This window comes from Penicillium verhagenii, assembly GCF_028828195.1.
Source record: "Penicillium verhagenii strain IBT 33310 chromosome Unknown utg000005l_segment0_segment0, whole genome shotgun sequence".
NCBI lineage: Eukaryota > Fungi > Ascomycota > Eurotiomycetes > Eurotiales > Aspergillaceae > Penicillium > Penicillium verhagenii.
The window spans coordinates 4206739-4229943 of NW_026643169.1; the positions used below are offsets into that span (position 1 = coordinate 4206739).

Here is a 23205-nt window from a genome sequence, read left to right on the forward strand (position 1 = left end):
GCCTAATGAGATAGGATCGACTCGACACGATGGCATCCCCTTTTTACCCCAGCAAAAACTTTTCTTGTCCTTTATGTTGCACGGATGGAATAGCCACAGTAGCGGCTGGCGATCATTTCATGAGGCTCGAGGCTTGTTCGCTGCAAAACAGGGTGGTAATCGGGTCTCTAGGAAGAAAGTTCACACACTGTTAGCATAGAGTCTTGACATAGTATTTGAAAGCGGATTTTCCTTTGAGATAGGTACCTCCCTTCTAGCTCAGCCACCCTAGTTGAACACTGGAAGCATGATTGTATTCAAGCAGTGTTAACACTGGACATGTTGCGTAATCTGGCGTTTTGGTGTGAACAGGATGGAGGAAGACGCGTGATTCAGAGCCTTGATATTTGAAGCTCTCGGTATCGATGAGGCCATGAAAGGTGTCAGTTGGAAGTTAATATTGAGATCTTGACTGGACAACATCTGTGGCTATCCGATTCGGCTCTAAACCTCTGCAGATTCTATCAGCATTCCTTCATGTTAAAGAGACATTGTGGTCTTTATGTCGTATGCTGAGTTGTCGTAGTTGAAAGGTCTGATCTTGGAAATAAGGAACCCCGACAAGTAGTGGGCAGATTTTCTCAATGTATGGGAATGGCCCGGATGGGCTCTGCAGTACAATTCCTATGTTTCCCCACTCCCCGTTGATGTGATTTTGGTATGCTTTTGATTTACGCCCCTAAATTATACTGGTCTTTGCATTTTTTTAAGGTGTTCTTGCGCATGGGCTTAGTGGGAAAGTCACGGTATTAGGAAATTTCTCAAATGTACTAGGATTCAAGAGTACTAAGGGAATCCATAGTCTTCTAGGTGCTGCTCGTGACTCTTCGCTAAAAGAATTCACTACGATTCCCAAGTGAGTGAACGTTTAAAATCTACCAAGTTGATTCCTCTTTCCTTTCTTCCCCTTCTCTTCTCCAACCTCTTTACTTCTTCCTGTTCCCTTCTCCAACCTCTTTACTTCTTCCTGTTCCCTTCCTGTTCCCTTCCCCTTCCCATCATTTTTCAACCTTCTTTTTGGTATCTTCATCAGATATCGTCACTGTTTGCCAGCCTACACAAGGCTATCAAGCGCACAAAGCTTCTTGTTTCGCAAAACTCTACCAAGTAGTCGTTCTTAATCGAGGTTTGTGTCTTAGACGTCTTGGATTGCATTCATCTTTTGTGAGACGCGTCCAAGATGGCTGATACTCGCCCTTTGTTTTTTGCTACTCGCCCTGATGGGGTTTTGACCCCTATGGCTCCACTTGACGAGTTCCCCGTCGGCGTTTCGATTCGAGGAGTCCCCAGAACCATGAACGCAGCTGCAACCCAAGGTATGATCAGTTGTGGCGTTGCCCCTGCTCGACAGGATCCTTGGGTCATTGAAGGCCCCATTGCTGCTGGAATGGCGGTCTCGCCCAAGAAAGATTTGGGTGAACTCAAGTCCGTTCTTGTGAAGATCCTTGAAGACAATGCTCTTCCCGTTGGATACCACCAGCTTCTTAAGGACACCATGACCCGGCACTTGGACAATGTGCCATTCTCTAAAGTCCTGATTCCCCTTGGGCCTGCCAATTCTCAAAATGGAGATAAGGTAAATAGACTGTCTTTGCTCAAAGTGAAGAACGCACTGACTCCGATTTCAGCAGCACAACCGGACTGGTGCCAAGACTAAAATCTATTGCTCCTACTGGATTCGTCACGGCGAGTGTGATTACCTTCAGCAAGGTTTGCATTGACTCTTCACTTGGATACACTCATACACCCGCTGACATCTTTAACCATAGGATGTATGTACAAACACGAGATGCCTTCCGAGGACATCCTCGTTAGCGAGCTTGGTCTGCGTGATATCCCCAGATGGTATCGCGAGAAATTCAACCTCCCAAGTCTTTTGAATACAGCCTACCGCCCCCCGACTCAACTTGCTATCGAGTACAAGGAACCTCTTCCTGTGGCTAATGAACGTGTCAACCTTGCCGAGACCTCTAACACCAACCACCGCGGCACCAACAACGGCCGATTCAGAGGCAACCGTGCTGCTGGTCAAAATGCCAAGGCTCGCGGTAATGGCCGTAGCCACATAGGCACTCACAACACTAACGCCAACCACAACGGTAATCACAATGTCGGCCACAATGGCAACCGCGCTTCGACCACTGGAGTGAGCAATGGCTTTCACAATGTCACTAACAACAATGAGGCAATGATTGTGCAAGATGTGCTTCGTATTGTGAAGTCTGAACAAGGAGATACTATCACCCCAGGCACTGGTACTAGTGGGAACAATAGCAGCATCAAGGGAAATAGCCAGAACAGCGGATTCCCCAGCATGTATGCTCAGGGTTCGCCTTTTGCTATCCCGCCTCATGCTGCCCATGGTTTCTCCTCTGTTGCCCCGGGAGTTAATGCAGCCTCCTCGTACCCTACGCCCACATTCGGAGGCGAGTCTCTCAACATCTCCTCCCATCTGGATCCTCACCTCTTGGATCGCGATGGTACGTACATTCGACGTTCTCGTTTTTCTCCTGCTGCGCCTTTTTTCTCGCCACCTTGGACTCCTGCTGAATTTCCGCTGACCCGCGCGAAAGAGGGAATGGATGGACGTTCTACCCTGAAGCCTGAACACAACAAGCCATTCTTCAATAGTTCGCAGGCAATTAACACAGGTTTCCCCACACTCCTGACCCCCCGATAGCCCTACCGGACTTTTCCCCCCTGTCCGTGCTGGTCAGAATTTCAATTTCGGCTCAGATGGAGATTTGTTGGGTCTTGAGACCGGTATGCACTCCAAGCTTGATGAGCTTGAGGACCTGTTCCACCCCGATGGACGTCCTGAGTCTGGTCCTGTGCTTTCTACCATGGGCTATCTTCTTGGTGAGCTTGTCAAGAAATCTGACCCAATTCACCCGCACACGGTACTCTTCAATTTTGGAGCCATTGGTCAGGATGTTATCTATCCTCCTAAGTCTCAGTGCCCCAAGACTGGTGCTCTTATTGATCCCGAGGTTGTAGTTGACAAAATCGTTGACGTGAAACCTCCCAAGTTCACTTCTACCAAGCGCCCCGTTACGAAGCGTCCCATTGCTAAGCGCCCCATCGATATGTACGACAACTTCGATATCTAATTGACCTGGAAAAGCATATGTTCAAATGGTCACTCTCCATTTCAACGTGATATTGTGTTGTGAAAATATGGTGAGATATTTTCATTTGTCTGCAAGTTTACAAAGATTTTCCGGAATTTTTGCCTGTCTTAACTGGTTTGACTTCTTGTTCCTTTCTCTTGCTTCGCGATTGTTCTCCTTGCTTTTCTGGTTCCTCGCTCGCTCTTCGATTATCTTTTACCCCGTTCCAGCATTTTTACACACCATATTTTTTATCGCCAATACCCGTTCTCAGTCTCATGCTGGCATTTCCTATATCCTTTCTGATACGATATACCATCATGAGAACTGCCTCGAACAACGACAACACCTTTTCAATTGCGCTCTCATGGGTACCGGATGAATATCAGCACCGACTGACTCACTGAGCCTGTTGCCCGATGATACGATTTCTTTTGCGATTTATCGGTTTGATTTGTTCTGATTCTGATTCTGATTCTGATTTTAATTTTTTTTTTTTTTTCATCGCGATGATATCTGAAACAGTTTACACCCTGCTAATTGTTTCCACGTTGTTGATCGCATTACCTGTGACTAGGATCCTGATTGAAAGCCAAAGCTTCGTGGACAAGCAGGGCGTACGCCTTTTATCTTACATTTTGTTACGGTTGATGATCCTGTTGTGACAGATTTGCCTGGACCCCTCACGGGGGTGGTGAGTTTGAGAGCTTGGGATTGGAGCAGCCAAGACGAAAGTGAGGTTTGGGGGTTTTAGCTAAAAAGCCAATAAAAAAATATTTTGTTTTTTGATACCTCTCCCTTCCTTCGATATTGTAGATGATTTAGTACCTAGTATTATTCAGTGTAAGTTGACGGAGGCTTAAAGTTCGGGCCGAGCCTCGCGGGTTTTAGGCCTACGCAAAACGGACTGGCAAGTACTCAAAATCAACCTCTTATTTTTTTTTTCCCGAAGAAGTCCGAGAAACAAATGGCAGCGAGACACCAATAAATTTGAATACAATGGCTATAGTACATCTAGAAAACATGAAGCCCGGTAAGGCCTCGAGAAATATGCGCCCGCGCCTCGCGAATGGTTTTATCCAACCAACACACCAGATAATGAGACCACGCAAGGAAATGTACAGGGTCTTCTAACATCTCACCGACGAAGCGGCTTCTTTGCACGACCCCCAACGCTGATAGCAACTCGTTCCCGTTCTGCATCAGCCTTGGCCTTAAGCGCGGGGTTGAATTCAGGAAGAGAAAGAACAGCATGCCCAACAATCTGGTTGCCATCCACAATAGCTTCACGTTGCTTCTCAGCGTTGTAGCGTTCCTCACGGCGAGCGGCAAGTTGTTTACGGCGCTCATCGGTCATATTCCAGGAGTCGGGGAACTGGGGGCGGAACTTGGGCTTGTGGTGACGGAGATCGAGAGGGATATCGGCAAAAGAATCACCAGTCTTGGCCTCCTTAATGAGAGAGTTCACGAGATCGGCAAGATAACGCTTGTTCTGGGCACGTGAGCCGAATTGTTCGGATGACATGCGCACAATGTCGGTTTGGGGGTTGTAGCGGGTACCGGCCAGCTTGAGGAAGGTTTGGCGCTGGGCTTCGGTCAGGTGATTAGGTGTCAAGTCCTTGGAAGCGAGTTCGACAACAACCTTGGGTTCAGCAGGGTGCTGTTCACCCATGTAGGTAGTGTAGCGAAAGCGGAGGATGTGGTTTTGAGGGGGCAGGGTGAAGGGGCTTGCGAGTTCTGCGAGGACAATTAGCCAAATTTGGATAAACATAGAGTACTTCACAAGTATCAATCGTACTGGTTAGCATTGGCATGTCCCATGCCGCAATGCGAGCGTATTCTCTCATTTCACGGTGCACCTCCATTTCGGCATGAGCCATAGAAGTAATTTCATCATCGTTGATTTCCTCGTCACCGTCTTCAACTAGGGCCAATTCGTCGTCTTCGTCCTCGGCCCAGAATCCACGCGCTTTGGCTCGGATATCCTCAAATCTTATGTCCTCCTCCTTATCAATTTGGTTGACCTTCTTCTCCAGCGCCGCAAATGCCGCGGTACGCTTGCCGACATCGTTGTAGTCGGCAACAAGGCGACGGTTTTCGGCGTCAAAAGCCGCGCGCTCCTCTGGAGACATCATGTCATACATAGAGCGGTCTTCCTTGGTGAGGTTTTCGGGGGAGTACTCGGGCATTGGCGGGTAGTCTTCTGGCTTCAAGTCCTTCGGCGGAGGAGGGATCACTGGGTCTTCGGAGACAGATCTATATGGAGAAACCGAGAATTGGCGTGTGGAGATCCATCCTGAGCCTCTTTGGGACAGGAATCGAGTGGACCGTACCAGTGATCGTGTAGCTGAAGCCATTGTTGGGGGCATAGACAGGAGGCTAGATGGCTGTATTGCTGTCGATGTTTTCCATCTAAGTCCGCTCCACGCTAAGCCTAGCTAGGCTCAGGTCACGTGGTAAGTGTTATCGATGCACGTGACCACTTATCGCTTATCGATTATCGGATGGCGGGTTATCGTCATAACAATATCACGACTCGCGAGGAACTTGAGTCTTGACACTATTCAGAGATGCCCCAAACCTTCTGTTCAGCTGAAATCTTTGTCCCCTTTATTTGCCATTTCCACTGCCTGGATTATTCCTCATAATGAGCTCAACTGACACACTCAAGAGGAAAGAACCTCATAATGCATTTCCAAAGCTGTGCTTTGTGACTGTGGGTGCCACAGCCCCCTTCCGTGAGCTCGTCCTGGCAGTGCTTGCGGAGTCTTTTGTCGAGAGGCTCTCCAAGTCTGGATTCACTCACCTCACCGTCCAATATGGACGTGACGAATTTGAGGAATTTGAGGAGCTTGTAGCCAATCTTCAATCCTTACCTCATGGCATCACCATCGAGGCGTTCGATTTTAAAGACGATTTGGGTCCCTTTATACGCTTGGCCATGACAGGAGCAAAGGTAAAGCGCCAGGCAAAACAGCATTGTGACCCATTCCCTGGTCTTATGATAACCCATGCTGGTAAGTGATGCATACTCTAGCCATATGCTACTGCCTGTTGGGGAACTATTCATTAAATGCGAATTAACTTTGAGCAGGTACCGGGTCAATCTTGGAGGGTCTGCGGAGTGGTGTGCCACTTATCATTGTCCCAAATTCCAAACTCGCAGGCAATCACCAGGAAGACGTGGCGGCTCAAATGGAAAAGCTTGGATATGGCATTGCGAGTGCTCCGGAGTAAGTATATTCTGTGGGTGTGTAGTATCGTTATGATGATCCATTTCAGTTAACGTGTCCTGGTACTAGCAAAATTGAGCATGCTTTTGGCAGAGCCGTTGTCCAGCGTGCTCACAGATTTTCACCGACCAAGTCTATGGATCAGCATTTCATGAATCGCTCCCTGGGCGATCAACTCTCGTTTGTTGACTAGGCATACATCATACTTTGCGCGTACAACAAGCAACAAGTACTATGCTCTATAACGGACGACCACATAATTGCATTTCCTGTTGGTCTGGAGATTTGTGTGTTTTACGGTACCTGGAATACTGTTTATTATTATTTGGGAAGAGGGGAGGGAGCGATATTTGTGCTTAGCCAGGCGTTTGTGGGCGTGGTCACACGGTTCTGAATGAGTCTTTCATGTATTTTGTTCTATTTATTTCATTAATGATTCCGTAACTTCCACCAGCTGGTCCAAATCCCTGGAAGCTGATTATTCCAAGGTTGTCTTAACGGTCCGAGGTTTGAGGATTTGCACATTACAAAACCACTTTATTCAATGCTCTATAAGAACCTGACGACTTATCATGGTTTTTTCAATATAGCTCTCAAGTGCCATAGGATTTAATAAATGATACGTGGAGTTCCTAACAAAGCTTGCACTAATCGACATGTGGTAGGTTCGCCGTTCAATCCAAGATCCGAGTGGATGTTGCATGGGGCGCCATCATTGGCCCAAGCTTCTTGTTGACAACTCCCCGACGCGAAAACATCCTACTCCCCTCGACAAAGTGAACCACGGTCAACACCTATTGCAATCATCCATAATCCTTTCTCTTGGCCATTGCTCTCGATTCCTCTGAGTTGCCGATCATAGGCCGTGGGGCCGTCTCATACTACTACCGCGCCTCAAACATCCCCGAACCTCCCCCGTTTACCACCCAACCCCCCGCAATGGCAGAGGCTACCCTACATAACGTGCCAATTGTCATCGACAATGGCAGTGGAACTATCCGAGCCGGTTTCGCAGGAGAGGAAATCCCATCATGTTACTTCCCCTCGTTCGTCGGTCGTCCCAAACATCCGCGGGTCATGGCCGGTGGCCTCGAAGGCGACTCGTTCATCGGCCAGCGCGCACAGGACCTCCGCGGTCTGTTGAAAATCCGGTATCCGCTCGAACACGGAATCGTCACAAATTGGGAGGATATGGAGTCCATCTGGCACTACGTCTATGAAAACGAGCTCAAGACTCTGCCCGAGGAACACCCCGTGCTACTCACTGAGCCTCCGCTAAACCCGCGCGCCAACCGCGATACCGCCGCCCAGCTTATGTTTGAGGCGTTCAACGTGCCGGCCTTGTACATGTCCATTCAAGCCGTACTTTCTCTTTACGCGTCTGGGCGCACGACCGGTGTGGTTCTGGACTCCGGAGATGGTGTCTCCCATGCGGTGCCCGTGTTCGAAGGTTTCGCCATCCCCAACAGTATCCGCAGAATTGATGTCGCTGGTCGTGATGTTACAGAGCAGTTGCAATTACTCCTCCGGAAAGCCGGTCATGTCTTGCACACCAGTGCTGAAAAGGAGGTGGTGCGTATGATTAAGGAGAAGGTCTGCTACGTGTCGCTGGACCCGAAGCGCGAGGAAAAGGAGTGGATGAACAGCTACCACAAGTCGGATGCCAAGGCAGTTGACTATGTCCTACCGGATGGGCACAAGATCAAGGTGAGTCACCATAATACTCCTATTATCTTCATCGGGGGACTCTTACTGATATGTTTACTTTCCCCCCTTATAGATTGGCCAAGAACGCTACCGTGCCCCTGAAATCCTCTTTGATCCTGAATTAATCGGTCTCGAATACCCCGGTGTGCACCAAATCGTTCAGGACTCCATTAGTCGCACGGACTTGGACTTGCGCAAGTCACTATACCTCAACATCGTGCTTTCCGGTGGTTCAACACTGTGCAAGAACTTCCCAGACCGTCTGATGCGCGAAATCAAGCGACTTGCCGTTGAGGACATGAAGATCCGAATTTCGGCACCCGCAGAGCGCAAGTATACTACGTGGATTGGTGGCAGCATTCTTGCTGGTCTTAGCACATTTAGAAAGGTATGCCTAGCCATATTTCCAAATATGTGGGACACAAGCTAACATATGGCTGTTTAACAGATGTGGGTGAGTGCGGATGAATGGCATGAGGACCCTGAGATCATCTTCAAGCGATTCGCATAGACGAATTATGTCCATCGCCCGGACGCCGTTGCCTCTTGCAACGTCGGCAAGACAAGACCCATATCCCGATACCCTCGTTAAGAAAGAGGGGATCTATCTCCAGATCGATACCTGCTGTGCAGCAATATTGGTTTTCGAAGAGGGTCATGCATACTAGCAGGTGATCAGCGATCACTTGGAGACTTGTTGAGTCAGTGCACATCTGCGACTTTTGATACCCACTCCCCCCACCCATTTTCACTAGATCTATGATCCATATCCTATGTGGTACCATTCAGACCATACTGGGCATACTCTATCCATTTCAATTCGCGCAAATAAACCTTTTCTTGTTCCGGAGTCTTGAAGCTCGAGCCGGATGGTTGCGGTGGGCGCTAATTAGTTGTGTTTCATCATGCCGTCGTTGTAAATTAATAGCCTTTTGAAATTTATGAAATCACATTGATGCTGTTCCTACCAGTGGGTACAAAGACTTGCTCTAATACTGGAATAATCGGTCACCGTCACGGTTCTTGATCAAGGCAACCATTCAATGTTTGCATTTATGCACCTTTTCTCCCCCTGGAGTCCTGGAAACCCTATTCTTTCCATTTTGATGCATCATAATCATCCATCAGTCGAGTATACTCGTCGCCAGCTGCCGCCCAGCCCTTGATTCCTCCCTCTAACACGAGGCTCTCCATTACTCCGTCTTTTTGCTCCTCAATGTATCCGGCAAACCAGCCAGCCGCACGCGTTCCCCGTCCTCGAGAGGATCCTGCAAGTATCTCTGCAATCAGCTGGCATTCCATAGTAGAGAAATTGAGTGACACTCACCGCAATACCACACCACCTTGGGGACTCCAGCTTGAGAGAGCAGGGTATAAAGTGTTGGAATAGTGGGATATAAGCTTTGTGCTGGAAGATTCAACGAGCCTCGGATTGTACCGCCCTGTATAGGATTCATATGTGAGGAGGAAGTACTAATGGTGATTTAACAGAGTTCTTATACCTACCTCGAAGTCTGTGCGGCGTAGGTCCACTAAGACAAAGTCTCTCCCGACCTTCTTGCCCGTATTAAACCATCGAAGAATCTCCAAACGAGAAATTGAGCCTGCTGTTTTTCTTGGGGCAGGGTAAGCTGCGTGCCATGGAGGGCAGGCGGGTAATGTTACGCTGCTGGAATCATTCTTTGTTTCGTTGATCCGTGGCTGATAGGATGACATTGATAGAAGATGTGGATGAATTTGTAAACACTTAATTCAAAAGAATGTAGAAGTGTGACTCGTAATCTTGGAATTTCGATTAGAAATCTCGATTATCCAGTGTTCACGGTATAGTCCATGCCTGTGGAGCACGGGCGTTGAGCATGTCACTGCCCAACGCTGATTGGTCAATGTTATAGTTCAGCCCATTGAGTGTTATTGGCCACTTTGCCCAATCTACATATGGTAGAAGAACTGGAATTTTTGTCCAGCTTTTTTGTACTTTCAATTTCTCTAATTCTCTTCATATATTATCTTTATACCTTGTCCGGTGACAGAAAGATTTCCATTAACACTGAAGTTGGAACTTGGCATCGATGTCAAATATGATTGCCTCAGCCAATCAAACTGTTCTCCCCCACGAAGGACCACAGCTGCACAACACAGCATTAGACGAATTATCGTCAAGTCCCAGATCTGATGATGCCGAGAAGCAGAAAACCAATGAGTCTGAAGAGACCATGGCAAAGCAATCGGCCTTCCAAAGTCTTGGTTGGTTAGATCGCTTTCTCGCCTTGTGGATCTTTCTCGCGATGGCCATCGGGATTATATTGGGGAATTTTGTGGAAAATACAGGTCCTGCACTACAAAAGGGGAAGTTCGTTGGGGTTTCTATTCCAATCGGTACTTATCCATCCAAGACTCGGTACACTCTTATCTCAAATCAGCTAACAAGTCCAAGCGATCGGTCTTTTGGTTATGATGTATCCCATTCTTTGCAAAGTCAGATATGAATCATTACACCATATACTGGGGCAGCGTGGTATCTGGGTGCAAATGGCCTTTAGCATCGTTGTTAATTGGATCATTGCGCCTTTCTTAATGGTGAGCATCTCTGTGTTTCTTATATACCCTTCTCGCGACTTGCCATGGCGGAGCAACCTTACTGATATGATCGGACTAGTTGGGTCTGGCATGGGCTTTCCTGCCCGATGAGCCAGAACTCCGAGAAGGACTGATCCTAGTCGGCTTGGCCAGATGTATTGCTATGGTAATAGACTATCCCCTCTTAATCCACACTATGCCTACATTGCTGAACGAATATTAACATTCGATGTTCGCTAATAGGTTCTTATCTGGACCGGACTCGCTGGTGGAGACAGCGAATACTGCGCGATTCTCGTTGCGATAAATTCCCTCTTACAAATGGTGCTCTTCGCGCCCTTGGCCATCTTCTTCATCAAGGTCATCGGTCACTCTAGCAGTCAAGTCACATTGTCCTATTCCACTGCTGCTAAGAGTGTTGCGGTGTTTCTGGGAATCCCACTCGGAGCTGCAATTATCACCCGCATCACCCTTCGCAAAGTCGCCAGTCCCCGCTGGTACGACGAGGTCTTCTTGAAATGGGCTGGCCCGTGGTCACTGATTGGACTTCTCTTCACAATCCTCGTGCTATTCGCATCCCAGGGCCGCCAAGTAGTTCATCAGATTGTATCTGTGATCCGAGTTGCGGCCCCTCTCGTCGTTTATTTCATTATTGTTTTCTTTGTGACGCTTCTTGTGACTTACAAACTTGGATTTGGGTATAAGTTGGCCGCTACTCAGAGCTTTACTGCTGCCAGCAACAACTTTGAACTGGCTATTGCGGTTGCTGTTGCGACTTTTGGTGCTGACAGCAATCAGGCGCTTGCTTCTACTGTTGGGCCATTAATTGAGGTACCGGTCCTGCTTGGGCTTGTCTATGTTGTAAGATTTATACCCAAAAGGGTTGGTTGGAAGGACTGAAACGGAAATAATTAGAGAACCTCGAAATTTGCACCTACTAGTAGGTATTTGCAGTCATCATTTACATATGGATTTTAGAGATTATATGGTTATGGGGACAATCAGTAATCCAAATTGGCCGCAGTTTTTGTTAAAAGGATACTACTACATACAGTAGTTAGAAAATTAGAGCCGTTGCCCATCTAGGTTAGTAGATTATAACTACCAGTTGACCCGAGCACCTGTATCCATTCTTGGCATCATTGTTCATCGTTATGAACCCGACAAACGAGGTTTTCAGGCTATAAGATACAGTAGTGTAAGATGCATTTAAATTGTGAGAAACTGCGGCAATATTGGTCTTTTTCGGCCAAAGCCACCAGGTTGAATTGCGTAAGAATATTACTATTAATTGAAACGAAGGAAACAATCTATAAAGACCATGCGGGGCGATGAAGGGTCCACGTGGGAAGGCGTGCATGCAGCATACTAGCAAGTCGTACTAAGTACGTGCCTCGTCTCTTCTGTCCAATCAGCATTCACCAGTGACATGCTTCCCCCATACACTCCATTACCCGTATAAAAATGAACATCGCATGGCTTCCTTGTAGTAGCTTCTTTTCCTCTGCCGTCAAATTCATGGTTTTCCATTCTCTCAAAAGGCTACATTCGCCTTTCAGGTCGATTGTCGCGCAGGGACCATCATCTCCTTCATTGTCAATATTCTCAAAAAGCATGTCTACCACCATCCCCCAGCAGGTAATTTCTGCTTTCAACCAAACCGAAACCATCTCCCGATCTTTGGAACTATCTTTCAATGAAGATGACTCCAGCATTCGTCAGAAATACCGGCCATTCATTATTCCCAATAATGGCACCGAGGACTGGGTCAACAACTTAGACCTGGGCACCGCTCTCGATATGGCCGAAGGTGACCTAAAAAACACAAAGGAGCGGTTGAAAGTTCTGGTGCTGTATGGCAGTCTCCGGACACGATCTTATTCACGACTTGTGGCATTCGAAGCCTCCAGAATTCTTTTCCGACTCGGTTGTGATGTACGAGTCTTTGATCCTGAAGGTCTGCCGGTGAAGAACGACCGCGATACAAATCATCCAAAGGTGCAGGAACTCCGAGAGCTTAGTGCTTGGAGTAACGGACAAGTATGGGTTTCACCAGAGCAACACGGTAATCTGGTGAGTTGCCTCTCTTTCTCCCCCTTCTCTGCATGACAAAAGCTTCCAACGTGACAACCGCTTACGCATATCTTCTTTCCAATACCAGACCGCCGTCTTCAAAAATCAGATTGATTGGATCCCCCTGAGCACAGGGAGTGTGCGTCCAACTCAGGGCCGAACACTGGCTATTGCTCAAGTATGTGGGGGATCACAATCGTTCAATGCCGTTAACTCTTTGCGTATACTTGGTCGGTGGATGCGCATGTTTACGATCCCCAATCAATCCTCAATCCCGAAGGCATACACACAGTTCCCGGATGAAGGGCAACCGGATAATCAGCGACTCATGCCTAGCGGCAATCGAGATCGGTTGGTGGATTGTATGGAGGAATTTGTGAAATATACTATTCTGATACGGCCTCATATCGGGCTTTTTGGCGATCGCTATAGCGAACGAGAGGAGAAGAGATTGAAGGAGGCTAGAATAAATGGGGCTATATAGATCTGGGCAGAAGGCTGGGCAAGAGACGTTGGCTTTTCTGGACATGGTATACTACAGCATGAAGACTAAGGCTCCAAGGCCAACATGACATACGGTTTTTACCGCAGAGGTGTCCTGAAAAAAGTGGGTAACAACTTGAACGAAGTACTCAGCCAGCCCCTGCAAGTTCAACAATGACTATAAAAAGCCATAGAAAGCATAAAAATAAGATCAAAAATTACATCTGTCAGATAGATTCTTCTAGCCAACTGAACTAAGACATGGACCACCTGGTCATTGAAATTTTCAATCAAAGAGAACCAAGCGGTCGTCGTCGGCTACGATGTACAGAGCGGCTAACACATTACGACCCAGGGACCCACGCCACCATGTCGCCATCGGCTATTCCCCACCGAACCAAAAAGAATCACGTTTTTCTCAGCTACGACTGGGTCATACAGTAAAAAAATTATGAAAAAATTAAAAAATTAAAGAAAAAAATTGGAAAAAAATTCGAGTCATTGAATACCGCCATGGAGGACGTGTATTTCCATTGTTAGGCCCATAACTAGGAAGTAGTAGCCAAGGGTCGCGATAGGGGGAATATGAATCTGACTAAACTAAAAAGAGATAATAGGAAACAAGCCAGTAGAAGAAGAAAAAATACATGAGACTCCAGATGGATGCGAAAGAGACATTCGATGAAAGTTGAAAGTCGAAATTAGCCCCATAAGACGCCATCCTAGGAAATATTGAAAAAAAGGTTGAAAGATAATAGATCGATCTTTGAAGACCCGGCGCGATGCAAGTATTGAGGACCACATGTGGTCGACTCAAAAAGAACAAAGAAACGCCGTTCCCATGGTAATTGGATTGGAGTGAGGATTTCTCTTGGAAAGACGCAATGCGAATAAGTCGCAGCAATTGGGTATCGGCGACGGAATGAAAACAGGAATCGAACAAACACGCCGGAAGGGATGATCGCAAAGCGAAATCGAATCAGCAGCCCGTGTATTTGTGTCCATGGTCAAGGTCGGAGCCCGAGATTAAAAGACGAGATAGTAGTCGATAGCGAAGGCGAGCATGAAAAGGAAAAAAATGGAGAAGAACTTTTGTTTTTTGTCGTGATGGGGTCGTGATATCATGAAACGGTGGGTTCCACAAGGCAAGTAGATGAAGAGTCGATCATCTTGAGATCGTTTATGCGGTGCCCTTGAGCTTGCCCCATCCCTTCTCCAGGCCTCGGCGGGCCATGTCGCGAGCGCGGTCGGCCACGGATCCGGTGCTGCTATTTGTCGCAGTGCTGGCGCCGGAGTACTTGCGGCTGAGGCTGTAGTTGCTGCTGGAGTCGTCGGCGCGGCTGATCATGTTGCCGGCACCACCACGACCAACGTGGTAGACAGGGGCAGCGCGGCGACAGTCGCGCTCGAGCTCCTCGTCGAAGCTGAAGATGGCGCGCTCGGAGCTGCTGTGGACGTTGCCGGCACCACCTCGGCCAGCGATGAAAGTTGTTGGAGCGCGGGAGTCGAGGCGAGTTAATGAGGCGGGACCAGTTGCGGTGCGCGATTCGGTGGTCTTGGTGTTCTTAAGACTGACGACATTGCCGGAGCCTCCGCGGCCAGTGAAAACGGCAGGACGAGTGGTGTGAGGCACCGAAGGGTGAGGCTCAACAACGCGGTAATTTGAAGCCATGATTAATTGATGTGTATGTAAGTAGAAAAGCTGCAAGAGCTATGAAGGTGTCAAGGCCATGTGTTCAGGTACGACGATGATAGAAAAGTTTGCAATACAATGGACCCAAACATGACGGCGGGACCAAGAGTCTTATGTAGTAATTAGCGAGTTTGGGGGGGCATAGAGTCATTTGCATTCACGATGTCCACGGGTCACACGGTGTGGACGAGTGGGGCAGTTACAAATGTGTGGAGTAATTTATTTCTTTTTTGGTTTTTTTTTTTCTGGTTTTTAGTGGATTTTTGAATTTTTCGCTTTCAGTAGCGTCATCGCTGCTCCAAATTCCCAAAATTGCTCAGAATTGCCCAAAACTGCTGTAAAGCGGCATGTTACATCTCCCCAGTCGGGAAACAGCGGTGGATCTGAGTCATCCATCTTGACGCCGCAGCAACAAAGCCCTGTGGTCTCATGATCCCCCCTGATTGGATGAAAAACTCTTCTCTCTCTCCTCTTTCCTCCATTCACTCTCCACTCGCTGCTTTAATTGCTCTCCCTGTGGCCTGGATCATCTGACTGGATCCTCAGCACCAATAATAGTCGCTCACACGTAACAGAAACTACCGAAACCCCCGGCTACCACCAATCAGCGTCCACGGCGTCTAAAAACAGGGATGAGCGGCGGTTTTCTGGGGGTAATGGAAACTCCCAAAGAGAACACCAACCAAAGAAAAAAAACCTCATTCTCTCCACATTTTACAACAGTACAGTCACCGTTCACCGTAGCCTGCGCCCTCGTGGCCTGGTTCGGATCTCTCGCTTTTACTTGAAGCATGTCGCCATTGCCCCGTGTGACTGTCCCAGGGCAATGACTGGTTACCATTGCATCATTCCGGCCCGAAGCACTTGAAGTCAAAGCCTATTATTATAGATTTCTAGGTTGTATAGTCCGGAGTCCACGTATACACAGGGGGTTGTTGAAGAAATGCTTCTGATACTGTCGTGCTACCGCATAAGCAATGAGGGATTTGCAAATGGCCCCGAATTCGCAATTTAACGCAAGTTACGCAATTTGCAATTCTGTAATGCATGTTTTGCATCTTTTCATACTTTTTGTGCAATAGCACATAATCATACATATTGGATCATTGTATTGTACACCGTAAATTGTATACAAAATCGAATTTTTCAGGGGCCCGCTGATCCAAGTACGATGACTCCATGTTGCGGGATAATTTCTCCTTAGCACCGTCGATCCGGTCTAGGACCTTGACACTAGCCCACATGGTACCTGAGATCCTCACCAACAATTCACGCAATTCATCCACTCCCAAGAAAAACTCATTGGCACACTATTTTGGCCCTAGCAAGAGAAAAAAAGATTCAATTGTGAAGCATGACCAGCGCCACGATGGCAATACCCCTTTTCTCGCCCCCTTAACTAGTAAACTACCGTTCGTGGCTGTTTTCTCAGCAGTTCGAATCGAACCAGGAACTGACCGGAACAGGTAAAGCGTTCCCCAGATAAATAAGGAAAAGAAGAAAAAGAGGAAAAAAGAAAAAAAAAATGGAAAAACCAGAAAATGGATTTTTGGAATTTTTGGAATTTTTGAAATTTTTTTTTAAAAAAATTTCCAAAATGACGAAACCAAGTGGATCTACAACGCAGAGAGAAAAAAACTTTTCCCGCTCATGTGCTTAAGTCCCTTGAGTGGCCCAAGGATCCGAGCCCGGTGCTTGTGGCAAATCAGAATTCGCTGTGCGTCTCATCTTCCCCAGATTTTCCATCACCGTTTCCCCGGACTCCGGTTATTGTAAGCTACATCTTCATTCTTCCTTACTTAGGCCATGGGACCGTGGACTTGCATTTGCATGCAGGCAGATCCCGTGGTCTATTCTTCCCGCTCACCTCTGCATTTTTCTCCCATTGCTGCATTTGGGAGACGAACGCGCCCCTACGTGCTGCGGGCACTACTCTAATTAGTTGGCCACCTGCGTTACCGCTTGTGCCTGGGCCTCGGGAACCCCGCGTTGTCTGCTGGCTCGGACTGCCGAGGGAATGAAAAGGGAATGTCGCCCCGTTCAACCGGTCGTTGGGCTGGGTCACTTGGGGGTACTCTCATCGCGTGGAGGTGCCTTATTCTATCCCGTCCATCCATGGTTGGTTCAACATCCGTTTGCCGAATGTTGGGGTAAGTCTGGCAGATTCCATTCTATTTCTGTTTCAAGACAGGCCTGGTTCAATATTGAAAGCATCATACACATGACCCAGCCCCCTTTCGCTCCTGGCTAGCGAAACCATGAACTCCGTTTTCCATACGGTGTAGTACTGGTGGAATCATGTAGAAGCCCTACAACCTATAGATCGGAAACACCTTACTCCCCCCTCCTTCTCCCCCGCCCCTCTTTTTCCCACCACACTCAGAACCAGATCTTCCACTAGCCCTGCGCGATGACACACAAAATACTATGCGCGACAAAGCAAAAAAAGTATGTACTGTACCCCGACCTGTCTGGGCGTCGCGCAGCCATCGACTCCCATTATTAGGTAATTGCGCCCCGGGTCATGACACATGATTATTGATGCGCAATGGTCTCGACCACCGGCACGGTCACCGACTCTTACCAGTGCTGCTGAGTATGCACGACCGGCAACATGCCACGATGATGCAAGATTTTGTCGCTCTGTCACCCCAGTTGCGTTCTTGATGAGGCATATTATGTAAATTGTATCGCGATCTGATGTCGTCAGCTGCCTTCGATGGCGCAATTTCATGGTCGATGAGAAAGATGTCGGGCCGCTGATGTGACAGATGTGCGACATGGATCCTGAACAAAGTTCTTTGAATTTTCATGTCGTCGACGTCTTCGACTCTCATGTGAGAGGGAGTACAAAGCTATTGGTTGGAAATGCATCCGGAAAGGGGATCTTAGTTGGATATGTCTATTTCGTCCGTGGATCGTGGCCATATACTAACATTATCTTGGATTCATGCGACAGCAAACTGTTGAGTGAATAACTCATTTGGCTTTTTTGACCTCGCAACGAACTCAAATATCCAGGTGGCATCAATAAACTTGAAGCCGCCGTCATTACAGCCATAGACCCTTGGCAAGGGTCATGGCGGTTGGGCCAACACAACAAGATCAACATTTCAATTGAACTGCACAACCTTGGTCAACATGGAATCAAGCGTTGATTATGCTACCTCGTCAACAACAGGCTTCAGCAAAAATAGAAGTTTTTGGGCTTTATTTGAGAGACGAAATTAGTACGAGCCAGGTTTGTGAAGGCTCGAGACTGCATTAGACCACTGGTATCTTGATGATCAGTTTGACTACAAAGGCTGTCCGTCATTGAAGCTACAGTATGTAATTCACTCAGCTCTGGTATCCTATTACACGTTTGAATACTCTCATTCGGCACAAAAGAAATTCAATATTGAGGTTTCTCTCTTGTTCCGATTCTATACAAACTTGCAGTCAGTCCTTGGGATTGAATGGCTTTTGGTCCAGGGATGTCCCGAGGTCATCGCAATAAGAACCCATGGCGGCCTAGTGGTCAACTTTGAGCAGTTACGTAGTATTTAGGTATAGTAGGTATGAGACACTCGAATGATCCAACTTGCAATTGAGCAATACAGATATACTTCAGCAGCTTGACTATGTACCTGTCAGCGATTCTAAGAAGTCATGGTAGGTTGCATAAAATTTTGATACCCAAACAACAGTTTCTCACCTTCAACCAATAACCTCAGGGCACGATCTGTACTATATAACGTTGAAAGGGCGATAAGGATCCATATTTTGCCACTCTCACCGCCCTCAACTTCACCATCCGAATTGGGAGACGACCTCCAAACTGATCACTTCAGCCTCATTTGATTCCTTATCAGCGGCCTATCGCAAGGGTAGTATCTGGATTCTCACCTCTCGCCTATTTCCGGACAGTCGGTCAACCATCCGTCTTCCCGACAAGCTCCCCCAAGACCCTGAACGGGATTTTTCCTCGAGCGCAACAGCAGCCGAGAACGCGCAAAGAAAGCTACCAAGATGCCGAAATATAAGTTCCCTCCTGCCTTGAATGCTTTCGCTGTTGATACTGACCTCCTTTGTACTCTTCTGTAGGTTACAAACCCGAATTGACCGCGATCCAATATATCCCTTTATCCCCTCCCGCGTGCGGAGACGGCTTTCCAAGCTTTTTATATCAACCACTATTACGACAATGCGAGTCGCATGGCCAGTTTTACTGACCATGATTTGATTTTAGGCGATTACTGTGATGTATACCTTACGCACGACTCCATGAGCGTGCGCAAGGCGCACAACTCTGGTCGTAACCACTTGAGGAACGTCGTGGACTACTATCAGCGTATGTCGCTTTCCAGAGATGCCTCTCAAATCCAAGCATGGGCCATGCTAACAATCGTCCACAGAGATCGGCCAGGAGAAGGCCCAGTCCGTCATTGACTCCATCACCTCATCCTACGCCGCAGAAGGCCAGCCCCTCCCCAATCCCGCCATGGTGCCGGGTGCTTTCCCCCCACCATTCGGCTTTCCAGGTACGAAGACGCTCGTATCCAGCAAAGACTTGCACAGAACTAATCGCCTCTCTCTTCTACAGGCCGCCCCGGTCAAGGTCCCCCTCTTCCCTTTGGTCTCCCTCCTCCTGGAGCCCCCGGTGCCCCACCAGGAATGCCACCTCGTATGTCCAGCCAGCCAGGAACACCCAACCCATACCCCGGACCTCCTTCCAGCCCAGCAGTAGCTAACCAATTCCCTCCCCCCTGGATAGCCCCCGGTGCCCGTGGTTTGCCCTTCCCACCGCCATTCCCCGGCGCTTCAGGGACCCCGCCAACAGGTGGTTTCCCTCCCCCCGGTGCCCTGCCTAACATGCCCCCTGGCGCAGGAAACTTCCCTCCGCCACCCGGTGGCTTCCCTGCGAACTTCCCTATGCCCATGCCCATACCCGGAGGTGGTTTTCCTCCCGTGCCTGGTATGACGAATTCGCCGATTCCTTCTGGCCCGCGAGGATCAGAGGGGTACCCCATGCCTCCTGGAGGCGGGCCTCCTCCCGGAATGGATGAGAAATGGTAAAATCGGTTTTTCGTTTTCGATTGAATGGGCTGTTCTGAGGTGTTTTCTGCTTTTTGTTCCCTCTTTTCTTATATATCTTATCTCATAGTCATGATCAATACGTCCGCATGAGTTGGACGCTCTCATTGTCGCTGGAAAATAAAAAATTTCCCTGGCGTTGTATAATAGCGTTTGGTTTGGATTTTCTGTGGATCTCTCAGTACTCAATGTCATGTTTTCCATGGAATGATTCCTTTCTATCGTGTCGATTACATATAAGTCGATATTAGTATATCCAAATCAGTGGATCGAAATGCTAGCCGGCCAAATGGATGCATATGTAACGATCAATAGATTCAACGATCAATAGATTCCTTTTTGGTAAAGTGCCTGACAACCTTGGAACATTCCAAAGTTGTTTACACTACGTACTAATACTCTACATAGATATGGATCAGGGCACTTGGGTTGATCTCTCAACTGTTCAAATGTTCAAACCAAGTCGTGATTTTCAACAACATTACTTTTAAGGTCACCCCTATTATTATTAAGGAGAGTGATTGGAATTTGGAAGAAAAAAAATAGAAATTATATTTTCGAGGATTTCAAGAAATCCAAGCCCGATCCCTGTACTCCGCCCCAATTAACAACCAGAAGACCCAAGTACAAAGACACAAAAGATAAAAAGAAATGCACGGCGAGCTAGGAGCTCCCCTTGGAGGACAGAAGAAAAAGGGGTTTTTTAGTCAGTGGCGACAAGAAGAGAAGGGGGTAGAAAAAGGAGAAGTCTGATGAGAGGAAATCGGAGGCGGGTTTGAGCGAAGAAACAAAGAATCGAAACAAGGTACCGGACGAAAAGGATGGCCAAATAGAAAGGGCTCAAAGACCACCGTTGCTACCCTCACGCTAAAAAACACACATCACATATCTTCATGGCAGGAAATTATGGGAAAATTCAAATGAACGGCCACCTAACCCTCATAGCCAGCTCCTCGTTGCCATGGACTAGGGTTGTTTTGATTCCTATAATTGGGAGCCATGGCGGACTGTCCAACAGGCATGTTGTCGTAGGTCCGCGCTGCGGATGATGGTGATGTCCGGCCTAGGTGCTCGTAGCTCGGAGGAGAACTATGTTGACCAGGGCCCTTGCTGGGGAAGAGTGGTACTGATGGGTCGATCTGGTCCGATTGCTGAGCCCGTTGTTGAGAAGCGCCGTGAGGAGCGTTGGCCACGTTCGGGTTTTGATATCCGTTGCCATTGGCGTTGCTACTGCCACTGCCGTTTCCGTGACCACTGGAGATGGAGGGGGTATCGTCATCGAATGGGTTGTGCTGGTACGATTGGGATTTCATGTCACCTCGAGCAGTAGCGCCCAATGCATCCAACTCAGTCGTGAGCTGTGTTTGAGACTTGATGAAGGATCCTCGGTCATCGCGCATTGGTTGGTATCGAATGTCAGGGTTCTTTGATAGGACAGCGTAGACTGAAGCAATCAGAACAAGGATCAAGAGAACCAAGGCGAATACAGCGTTGTAGACGAAGAAAACGACACCCATCACACCGACCATCAGACCTGGTGGGTTGAAAACGTTGGAGAAGACCAGTAGGAAGATGACGTTAATAAAGTTGACAACCGCAATGGAAATGTTGTAGACGTTGGTTTTCTTGTCCATCCACGGGCGAACGACACAGACAGCGACTAGCATACCGGCTTCAATGACCACCAGAGCCACGGTCTGGACCACGGGAGCGGACTGACTTAGCCCGATGAACATGCCCTTGATCAGGACATAGATAAGATATGGAACGACAAAGTAGTAGGCCGTGGCACGGTACTGCACATAGAGGAAGCCCCATTTATTCAGACACGCGGGATCGGAATAGAGGATGTAAGCGGGGTTCTTGTGCATCGTGACCGAGCGCTTTGCCAAACGAATGACCTTCCAGGCTGCCCAGCTTAGGGCAACGACTAGGGATATAAGCATCACCACAGCCAGAACGACCTCAGCCGGCGAGTCACGCTGAGTAAACTCCCAAAGGCAAAGGATGCACATTTGAGGGAAACCAATCAAAGTCAGGCGAAACAAGATACCTCGAGTGACAACCTTCCATCCGTTGCGGAAGTCCTGGAAAGTGTCGCCCTTCATTTTGCCGTGCTTCACGAGTATCTCGCAGATGCCCTTAAAGGCAGCAATAATGATGACAACGACAAAAACAAAGACGACGAAGAAAATAAGGCCAGTCAAGAAGATGTTTGTTTCTTCGATACCTGCGCGGAAGCCAACACGGTCAATGCCTCGCACTACCTGAACTTTCTGGCTGTTGTCTCGTTTTCCAAGCATATGGAGTCCTCTCTTCATGATACTGCGCACAGGGTCCATGACATAGTCACGCTTCTTGAGCACCTCTACTGAGGTCTGGCTCAAAGATGAGAGTACGGTGGAGGGAGTGCCACCCGTAGAGCGCTGGTACCAAGTACAGATGGTCTGCAGAAATCCGACGTGAATGATACCCATACTCCACTGGAAGTCCTGTGTCCATGATTCCACAATAGGTGGCATGTGAACTGAGGTCATGCCAATCATTGCTTGGGACTGCATGAAACTGAACAATGAAAGCGCATTCGCCGCGACGTGAGCAGCAGTGTTGGAATGGCCGAGTCCGGAGGTGATGGCAGATGCTGTAAGACCCAAGCCAGAAATGATTGCGGTCACCCAGGAGACTCCGACTTGGTAGACAGTTTTACCATTTGAGAGTGACGCTTCCACGCAAGCAATATTCTCACCGGTGTCCTTCTTTTTGATCACAATGCGCACGTCCGCATCAAGATCGGGAACAGTGTAGGCGATGCCCGGGATCCTCGAAGCGGTGTCATTCGGAAGTGTCAAGGAAACCGATTCTAAGTCAATGGGACCAGGGGCCATGGGACACATGCCCATACCCGCGATGGAGCAAGGGTCGAGGGTGCTGGAATAAGCCTTATAACCATAGGCCGTCAAGGTAAGATCTGCCACAACCTTGCCGGATATGTATGATACGCCATCGAAACCAATCTCAAGCGAATTGTTGTTTGGGTAGAAGATGACGTGGAAGTATGTTGCTGTGAAGTTGCTACTCTCCATGCATAAGTTGAGGGAATTAGATTCGAGGAAGTTGACCGCAAATGCCGGCGCCACGAATGCGACGACGCATGCGAGCAATGTAATCAACTTCATTCTGGCGAACTCCGAATTCAAGAACGGGAAAAAGA

The 23205-nt window shown here is 48.1% G+C and overlaps 10 protein-coding genes across 10 annotated transcripts; 6 read left to right on the plus strand and 4 right to left on the minus strand.

Moving 5' to 3' along the window:
* Positions 1 to 1219: 1219 nt before the first annotated feature.
* Positions 1220 to 3149, plus strand: N7466_005068 (uncharacterized protein; the record flags this gene model as incomplete). The annotated part of the gene is made up of 4 exons (XM_057164465.1): positions 1220 to 1615; positions 1671 to 1749; positions 1809 to 2519; positions 2776 to 3149. The coding sequence occupies 4 exons, from the start codon at positions 1220 to 1222 to the stop codon at positions 3147 to 3149; spliced, it is 1560 nt and encodes a 519-aa protein (XP_057023146.1).
* Positions 3150 to 4287: 1138 nt separating this feature from the next.
* Positions 4288 to 5506, minus strand: N7466_005069 (mitochondrial 37S ribosomal protein mS35; the record flags this gene model as incomplete). Its single annotated transcript, XM_057164466.1, has 2 exons — positions 4288 to 4886; positions 4948 to 5506. The coding sequence occupies 2 exons, from the start codon at positions 5504 to 5506 to the stop codon at positions 4288 to 4290; spliced, it is 1158 nt and encodes a 385-aa protein (XP_057023147.1).
* Positions 5507 to 5820: 314 nt separating this feature from the next.
* alg13 (N-acetylglucosaminyldiphosphodolichol N-acetylglucosaminyltransferase catalytic subunit ALG13) lies at positions 5821 to 6575 on the plus strand (the record flags this gene model as incomplete). The annotated part of the gene is made up of 3 exons (XM_057164467.1): positions 5821 to 6166; positions 6244 to 6382; positions 6452 to 6575. Coding segments are annotated over 3 exons (609 nt in total), but the record flags the coding sequence as incomplete, so codon positions are not given.
* A 746-nt stretch (positions 6576 to 7321) lies between these two features.
* On the plus strand, positions 7322 to 8600 carry N7466_005071 (actin-related protein ArpA; the record flags this gene model as incomplete). The annotated part of the gene is made up of 3 exons (XM_057164468.1): positions 7322 to 8089; positions 8163 to 8477; positions 8538 to 8600. 3 exons carry the CDS (start codon positions 7322 to 7324, stop codon positions 8598 to 8600), a joined length of 1146 nt encoding a protein of 381 aa, XP_057023149.1.
* A 578-nt stretch (positions 8601 to 9178) lies between these two features.
* On the minus strand, positions 9179 to 9805 carry N7466_005072 (Rhodanese-like protein; the record flags this gene model as incomplete). Its single annotated transcript, XM_057164469.1, has 3 exons — positions 9179 to 9357; positions 9417 to 9531; positions 9596 to 9805. The coding sequence occupies 3 exons, from the start codon at positions 9803 to 9805 to the stop codon at positions 9179 to 9181; spliced, it is 504 nt and encodes a 167-aa protein (XP_057023150.1).
* Positions 9806 to 10170: 365 nt separating this feature from the next.
* N7466_005073 (arsenic resistance protein) lies at positions 10171 to 11569 on the plus strand (the record flags this gene model as incomplete). Its single annotated transcript, XM_057164470.1, has 4 exons — positions 10171 to 10468; positions 10527 to 10669; positions 10749 to 10835; positions 10913 to 11569. The coding sequence occupies 4 exons, from the start codon at positions 10171 to 10173 to the stop codon at positions 11567 to 11569; spliced, it is 1185 nt and encodes a 394-aa protein (XP_057023151.1).
* A 564-nt stretch (positions 11570 to 12133) lies between these two features.
* On the plus strand, positions 12134 to 13226 carry N7466_005074 (uncharacterized protein; the record flags this gene model as incomplete). Its single annotated transcript, XM_057164471.1, has 2 exons — positions 12134 to 12742; positions 12831 to 13226. 2 exons carry the CDS (start codon positions 12134 to 12136, stop codon positions 13224 to 13226), a joined length of 1005 nt encoding a protein of 334 aa, XP_057023152.1.
* Positions 13227 to 14405: 1179 nt separating this feature from the next.
* N7466_005075 (DUF3602 domain-containing protein) lies at positions 14406 to 14897 on the minus strand (the record flags this gene model as incomplete). The annotated part of the gene is made up of 1 exon (XM_057164472.1): positions 14406 to 14897. One exon carries the CDS (start codon positions 14895 to 14897, stop codon positions 14406 to 14408), a length of 492 nt encoding a protein of 163 aa, XP_057023153.1.
* A 4287-nt stretch (positions 14898 to 19184) lies between these two features.
* On the plus strand, positions 19185 to 19976 carry N7466_005076 (putative U1 snRNP complex component Yhc1; the record flags this gene model as incomplete). The annotated part of the gene is made up of 3 exons (XM_057164473.1): positions 19185 to 19251; positions 19316 to 19441; positions 19504 to 19976. The coding sequence occupies 3 exons, from the start codon at positions 19185 to 19187 to the stop codon at positions 19974 to 19976; spliced, it is 666 nt and encodes a 221-aa protein (XP_057023154.1).
* Positions 19977 to 20926: 950 nt separating this feature from the next.
* Positions 20927 to 23170, minus strand: N7466_005077 (transient receptor potential ion channel family protein; the record flags this gene model as incomplete). Its single annotated transcript, XM_057164474.1, has 1 exon — positions 20927 to 23170. One exon carries the CDS (start codon positions 23168 to 23170, stop codon positions 20927 to 20929), a length of 2244 nt encoding a protein of 747 aa, XP_057023155.1.
* Positions 23171 to 23205: the final 35 nt, after the last annotated feature.